The following is a 7,431-nucleotide window of genomic DNA, read 5'->3' as shown; positions in this document are numbered from 1 at the left end:
TCCAGCCACTCTGCCCCAAGCCTGTAGTGTTACAAGGCACAACCCAAACTCCAACCTCTCCCCACAACCTTCTGCCAGAGCTTAAATCCTTCTGGAAGCGTTATAAAAGGAAGCCACCACAATAAAGCTCATCTTCCCCAACCTACAGAGCAAGCAGGGGTGGGATGAAACCTCTCCTTACCTTCCCGAAGCTGCCCACCATCTCCTGCACCAAGGACCTCATGGGTGCGATGTAAATGATCTTGAAATCATCCACGTTGATGGTTCCATCAATATTGATGTGTTTTCCTATTTCTCTCAACATGCACATGAGCGCCACGTTGGTTTTCCCAGCACCCTAGAACGTAAGGAGAACCAGCCCCATCAAATCTGTGTCTTCTCCAAGGTAAAGGTTCATCTTCAGCAGCCAGTTTTTGTTCCACCCAAACAGATGATCCTGCTGGATTCCCCAGCACAGAGGGACTCTTACCGTGGGAGCACACAGCAGCAGGTTCTCATCTGACTCCAAGGCAGCGCGGTAGAGTTTACTCTGAATACGGTTCAGGGTTTTAAACCCCTCGAATCCAGCCTGGGCATATTTGGGTAACTTCTCCACAGAAACTAATTGCTGAAAAGAAAAAACATCAAGCTCAATAGTTTTGTCTCAGTACCTCACAGGCTGCAGGGCATATGTGAGATCTCAGAGACACCCTGGGGAGTTACAGGGTCATGTTGTCTCCAGATGGCCAGAAAACAAGCCCCGTGCTCAGGGATTGAGGAGCAGGTTTGGAAGAGATCAAACAAAGCTCATGAGCTGGCCTGTGCACTCCCACAGCGCAACTCCTAGTTGGCTACACCATCAGGAAAGCAAATCCCCACCATGTTCTCATGATGGGACAGATCAGACCACATTTCCGCTGCGAAGGCTGATCTAAAGATGTGATTTATGACAAGGCATGTCATGAATCAGGCAGATCTCTGGCCCACGCTGCACATCACTGCAAGGAGGGGGCAAAACCAGAGCTGAGGGCTCAGCAAAGCTGTTAAATGGTGGAAGGGAGCCCCAAGACAAAAAACAGCAGCACAGGATACACGCTCCAGAAGTGAGAAACCAGAAATCAGGAACTCTCTTGAGCCAAGTGAAATCTCCTAACTTAAAATAGTGGTTCTTCAAGAAATCTGAGAGGGTGTCGCAGCCACATCAAAGCCTGGTGAGTTCCAAGAAGTATCTGTCACGATATGAGCAACAACTCCTAGAATCACAGAATGGTTTGCGTTGGAAGGGACCTTTAAAGGTCATTTTGTCTTTAAAACACCTCCAGAGATGGTGACTCCACCAAACAGCCTGTTCCAGCGCTTGACAACCCTTTTAGTGAAGGAATTTTTCCTCAGATCCAATCTAAACCTCCCCCAGAGCAACTGGAGGTCATTTCCTCTTGTCCTGTCCCTTGGGCCCTGGTTGAACAGACCCACCCCCACCTCTCTCCACCCTCCTCCAAGGGACTTGCACAGAGCCACAAGGTCTCCCCTCAGCCTCCTTTTCTCCAGGCTCAGCACCCCCAGTTCCCTCAGCCACAAGGGAACTCAGCACACTTGTGCTCCAGACCCTTCCCCAGCTCCGTTCCCTTCTCTGGACACGCTCCAGCACCTCCATGTCCTTCTTGGAGTCAGGGGCCCAACACTGAACCCAGCACTCGAGCTGCAGCCTCACCAGTGATTCCCAGTACTATTGCTGATCCAGGCCAGGATGTTGTTGGCCTTCTTGGCCACCTGGGCACACTTGTGGCTCATGTTCAGCCAGGAGGAAAACATTCCCCCTGACTGAATACTCAGAGGGACACCACTCCTCACTGAGCTCCATCTGGACATCGAGCACTGACCACGACTCTCTGGATGTGACCATCCAGCTGATTCCTCATCCACTGAACAGCCCAACCATCAGATCCATCTCTCTCCAATTTCGAGAGCAGGATGTTGTGGGGACTGTGCCAAAAGCCTCAGAGAAAACCAGACAGATGACATCTGTCACCTGGTCACTCAACACACCTAGAAACACATCAGGAAAGCAAATCCCCACCATGTTCTCATGATGGGACAGATCAGATCACATTTCCACTGCGAGGGCTGATCTAAAGATGTGATTTATCACAAGGCTGACAAGATGACATCTGTCACTTGGTCACTCAACACACCTAGTGCTAGAGACGGGGGAACACAGCAGGTCACCTACCTCTTCAGAGCCAAAAGGCTTTGGCTTGAGGGCAGGCACGTGCACCTCCTCATAGCCCTTGCGTTGTCTGCGGAAAGAGCCGTCGGGGAGCTGGCAGCGCTTGTTGGCCATGAAGTGACTGCCTTGGGCAAACACCAGATCCTCCAAATCCAGCACCTGCCGGGGAGCCAGTGCCTGGAACCAGCAATGGGAAAGGGGAAAGGATTAAAGAACAACCCTCTCCTGCCATGTGCATCCTGGCACTGAAGGAAAAGCAACGTATCCAAGCGGCAAACGCCTCTTTAGCACGTCAGGGGCTTGTTCTTGGCATGTTCCTGCCTGTGCCACTTCAAAATCCTCTTCTTGCTCTTACTGAGGATGTTTGTCAAAAAGGTTATGAACAGTTGACTTCAAAGAGTTTTACCTCTCCTCCTTGGTCCAGATCCATGGTCTCCAGGTCAGTATCCATCCGGGACTGACGAACACGTTCCCGGCGAGAGCGTTCCTCCTGCGCAGAGAGACGGGAATTCAGCCCCACGAGCTGCCATTTCTTTCCACCACAGGCATTCACGTAACCAAAGCCAATGATTTTTGGCAGCAGAAACCAGTTCTCCCCAAGGCCAAGACACATAAACTTGCCTTTCAGGAGAGCACATGAAATGAAGCAGGGAGTGAAGACACACAAACCTGCAGTGGCCCAGCAAAAGCCCAGCCTGCTGCACGCCAGCAGCATCCCTCAAACACAGAGATGCCAAACTGGCCCCTCACATCAACATAACCAGGGGGTTTTTATAGCAACAAAGCAGGAATATGGTATTAATTCCCCCCAAAAACAATCCTCAAATCAGTCATGGGACTGCTACCATCCAAAGTCCAAGCAGAGCTAACCCTGCACACCAAGAAACCTGTCGAGTGTCCGGTTCCAAGCCCAGGTAATTAGGAGGTGATCAGAGGTGAGCGGGGTGTTTTATTGTGGTGCACCTCACAACAAGGAGGCCCAGAGGTGAAACGGTGCCACGACAGGACAGTTACACCAGCGTAAAAATGTGCAAACACTGACATTTTCCTGGGAAAGCAGACATGTGAATGACTCCAAAATAAGAAGTGGTAAATAAATATATCACCCTCTCAGCTGAGTCTCAGCCGTCACCTAAGCAACCTCTCCTATGGTTTCTGGATCCCAGCTGAGTCAGCAGGTTCCTCTCTCACAAACAAACAAACACAGCCCAGCAGCGACCGCAGACGGCAGCAGGGATCCCACAATTCCTCCTCTCATCTAGGTTCCCTCCAGCCTTACCCGGATGAGATCCTCCTTCTCTGTCTCGTGCAGCTGATACAAGAACTTTGACAGCTCGGGATCCGCTTCCATCTTCCCCATTATCCTTTCTTTTTCAGCTTCACTTTGTGCACTGGCCAGTAAAGTGCAGTACAGGACTGGTGAGAGAATTAAAGGATGGCAGGTGGGGTTACAGGTTGAATTAAAAAGAAAGGAGCAAATAACAAGGGTCAAAGGTTCACAAAGCAACAGTGATGGCAGGGAAAAAGATAAAAAGCCTGGAGTTGTGCTAGAAACACACCAGGACAGCAGGGAAACAAGGTGGGATGGTTAAAGGGAATGTCACTCACTCATCATCCGGTGCTGCCGCAAGACTTTAATGAAGTCGAAGGTGTTAAAGCCCAGGAGCAGAACGAGCTGGTTCTCACATTCCCGGTCATCACTGGCAGTCTGGGAGGAGGAGAAATGAGGAATGAGCAGTGACCTCTGTGTCCCACAGAACAAGAATCCCTGTTTCACACAGAACTGACCTCGAGTGGAGCTACACAGCAGCTACACACAGAGCAGGGACTCGATTCAGACCGCAGATAAACATCCCATCCTCTCCACTCCCCTTCTTCCCCAGAGAGTCACCACATCCAGCGTCCATGAGCATCAGCAAGTGACTCCAGGTGAAGAAAATAACATCTCTGCATCTTCCAGGTTGGTGGTTTTTAGGCTGTAGCCCGGTGCTCACACCACCAAAACATTTTCCATGCTAAAATATTCCCAATACTGTTGAATTTCACCCCATTTCTAGCACTAAAGACCCAATTTACGATGATGTCCCTGCAAACGCCGACAAAATCCCAATCACCTTCCCCTCAGAAGGGTTTTTAGAAGGAAAACCTTAGAAGAAACCTTCCCCTTAGAAGAAGATTCCTCTGTGAATTAAGATTAAGCCCAACCTAGTCCAGCTTATCTGTCTTGTTGGCAACATGACACATCCACAATTGCTTTAATTAAAAAAACACAACATAGGTAATGAGTTATTGGGGCAAATTCCTGTCTTCCAGAGAGAGGTATTCCGAGACATTCCTGCAGATCAAGTGGCCACTGACCTTCAGGATCTCCAGCACTTCATCTGCCTTCTTTTGGGAAACAATGGCATCATCGTAGAAGCGGCTCAGCTGCCGCTGAAGCCAAAAGGCGTCGATGTCTCGAGGATGTAGATCCTTCTTCTTCGAACTCATCAGCTCACCCGATGCCACAAGCTGAAGAAAATCACACAAAAAATGTTACCTTTCCATGAGAGGAAAGCAGGAACCTGGCCTTTGGGTGGTGAGGAGAGGAGAACAGTTCTCAGTCCTCTGGCAGAGGAGCAGAGAACCAGCAGATGCAACTATGCAGCTGCCAGACCTGTTGATTTTATTAATATTCATTTTGGCCCCCATCAAACAACAGCTTTAAGGCTCCTCTCCGCTCACAAACAACCTTAACTCCATCCATAGACCAAGAGGATCCCCAAATCCTTCCCAACCCTCCTCCAGACGACCCCCAAAACCACGTTTCAGGTGTTCCTCAGTGACTCACGTTGGCTGAGAGGGTGCAACGCACAACGGCTTCGTCTCCCTCCATGTCATCGTCGGACGCCTCGTCACGCACTTCGCCGTAAATGTCCTCGTCACCTTCCTGTCCAAAGAAGAGTTCCAGTAAGTGGCTTTCACAAATATCAAATAAATAAATAAAGAGCTTTTCCTCAACAGAAATTAATGATTTAGCAACTCGTTTCTGAGGAGAAACAGCCGGGTTTGTGCTTTTAACAGGAACACAAGGCTGCTGTTCAGGTAAAGAACCACGTGCTAAGATTATTTCTACTCTACAGAGAGGTTTTGCCAACGACTCCTCCAACAACCTCCTATTTCTCTCTCTTCTCATTCTCTCAGCCCCTTCCAAAAAACAATCCCAGGGAGTATTTCTCTGCAACAAGCACATTTGAATGTCTCTCTTCCTCCGGATCTGTCAAGTTTCCCCAGGAGATTTAAATATCACCATCTGTTTCCCATCATACTGACTCATGAAAAACCTTGGGATTAGCAGGATCATCAACAAATCCTCCCCAAGGCAGGAAGCAACATCTAAAATAATCCTGTTTGGTTTCTCCTTCCTGGCAGAGACACCCCAGCCCGAGCCAGTGCCCAATTCCTGGCGTGACTGAGTAAAACGGGACAAGCACAGTCCCTGTGGAGCAGCTCAGAGTGAGGGGACAGGGCAGAGACCCCGCTGCCACCCTGCAGCCTCTCATCTCCTACCTCCTCATCGGACTCAAACTGCACGTTGACCCCGTACGTCTCATCAATGTTGTCATCTGCAAAGGAGAGAGAGAGAGGAGTTAATTCAGCTGAAAAACATAAATCTGGCTGCCACATGGCAAGTTCAGAGATCCACACGCCCGCCCACACCTCTGCACATCCAAAAGATGAAGGAGAACGTGGGTTTGGGGCTTGAAAATCATCCAAACGTTGTTCTGGCTTCTCAATGTGCAAACACTGCCCTGGAACACGGCCGAGTTTGGCACCAGGAACCCAAAACTCTGCCAGTCCCCTCCCTAAAGCTTCAGCCCACGATAACGCCTTCCCCCCTTACCCATGTTCTGGATTTCTTTGTCTCCACCATAATCCGTGATCTTCTTCCCCAGGTTGACCAGCACGTGGTAACGGGTGTCATCGGTCTGTCCCAGCAGCAGGTCGATCTCTTTCCTCCTTTCCTTATCCCGCAACTTCTCGTTCTTCAGCACTGCCAGGACCTCGTCAGCGGCTCCGCAGAGGATGTCACGCGGCTGAGGAAGGGATAACGGGATGCAATTCGTTATGTGAAGGGTTTGGGGTCAGTCCCTCCTATTTCTGAACCCTCATAAAGGCACCAAAAAGGGCAAATCCTACAACAAAGGTGTCATCACAACATCCCCGAGCCCAAATCCAGCACCAATGGAGCAAACCCATCCCGTGGGATTAAGGGAAGGGTTAAAACATCCAAGGGCAGGATCTTAAGAGAATCACAGAATGTTGGGGATTGGAAGGGACCTCGAAAGATCACCCAGTCCAACCCCCCTGCCAGAGCAGGAACCTCAATGAGATCACACAGGAAGGTGTCCAGGCGGGTCTTGAATGTCTCCAGAGAAGGAGACTCCACCCCCTCCCTGGGCAGCCTGTCCCAGGGCTCTGGCACCCTCACTGGAAAGAAGTTTCTTCTCAAGTTGAAGCAGAACCTCCTGTGTTCCAGCTCACACCCATTGCTCCTTGTCCTACCATTGGGCATCACTGAGAAGAGCCTGGCTCCATCCTCCTGACATTCACCCTTTACATATTGATAAACATTAATGAGGTCACCCCTCAGTCTCCTCTTCTCCAAGCTAAAGAGCCCCAGCTCCCTCAGCCTTTCCTCAGCAGGGAGATGCTCCACTCCCTTCATCATCCAGGCTGTGAATCCTCTGCTGGAGCAGAGACACCCACCCTGAGGCATCCCCCCCATCCTCACCTGGTCCCCAAGAGCCGCTTGGATGAAGCTGAGCAGCACCTCGTAGGTCTCGCGGGTCTCCTTGGTTTTGGGTTTGTAGATGATGCCCACCATCTCGTCGATGCCCTCGGACAGCAGGGTGTAACCCTTCATCTTGTTGATGTCGTGCCTGTCCTCGTCACGCTTCCTCCTCCTGGAAAAAGAGAGGGCAGGGGGGAGAGCGCCTGGGTCAGCACCGCGGGAGAGTCCTGCTCCTGCTACTTCAAGTAGAATTATTCTCTTTAATTGAAAAATAAAGGAGAAAAAAAGATATTTTTAAACTTTTCACTTTGATTTTACTTTTTTGACAGAAAACAACAGACTCCAAATGAAGAAAATAACATCTGTGTCTTGCAGGCCGGTGGTTTTTAAGCTGCAGCCTTGTGCCCACACCACCAAAACACTTTCCACAATGTCCCAGTTTGTAGCTGGG

At 50.1% G+C, this 7,431-nt stretch overlaps 1 protein-coding gene across 1 annotated transcript; it reads right to left on the bottom strand.

Annotated features, from left to right (window-relative positions):
* Nucleotides 1-181: 181 nt before the first annotated feature.
* LOC104520117 (U5 small nuclear ribonucleoprotein 200 kDa helicase) lies at nt 182-7,152 on the bottom strand (the record flags this gene model as incomplete). The annotated part of the gene is given in 12 exon segments (XM_010166857.1): nt 182-245; nt 248-337; nt 470-607; nt 2,210-2,383; nt 2,613-2,696; nt 3,486-3,622; nt 3,815-3,914; nt 4,565-4,717; nt 5,037-5,135; nt 5,756-5,811; nt 6,090-6,282; nt 6,981-7,152. Coding segments are annotated over 12 exon segments (1,460 nt in total), but the record flags the coding sequence as incomplete, so codon positions are not given.
* Between the last annotated feature and the right edge of the window lie 279 nt (nt 7,153-7,431).

This window comes from Antrostomus carolinensis, unplaced genomic scaffold (assembly GCF_000700745.2).
Source record: "Antrostomus carolinensis isolate BGI_N321 unplaced genomic scaffold, ASM70074v2 scaffold27604, whole genome shotgun sequence".
Taxonomy (NCBI): domain Eukaryota; kingdom Metazoa; phylum Chordata; class Aves; order Caprimulgiformes; family Caprimulgidae; genus Antrostomus; species Antrostomus carolinensis.
Note: the sequence above shows the minus strand (reverse complement) of the source record. Positions and strands in the feature narration are given on the sequence as shown.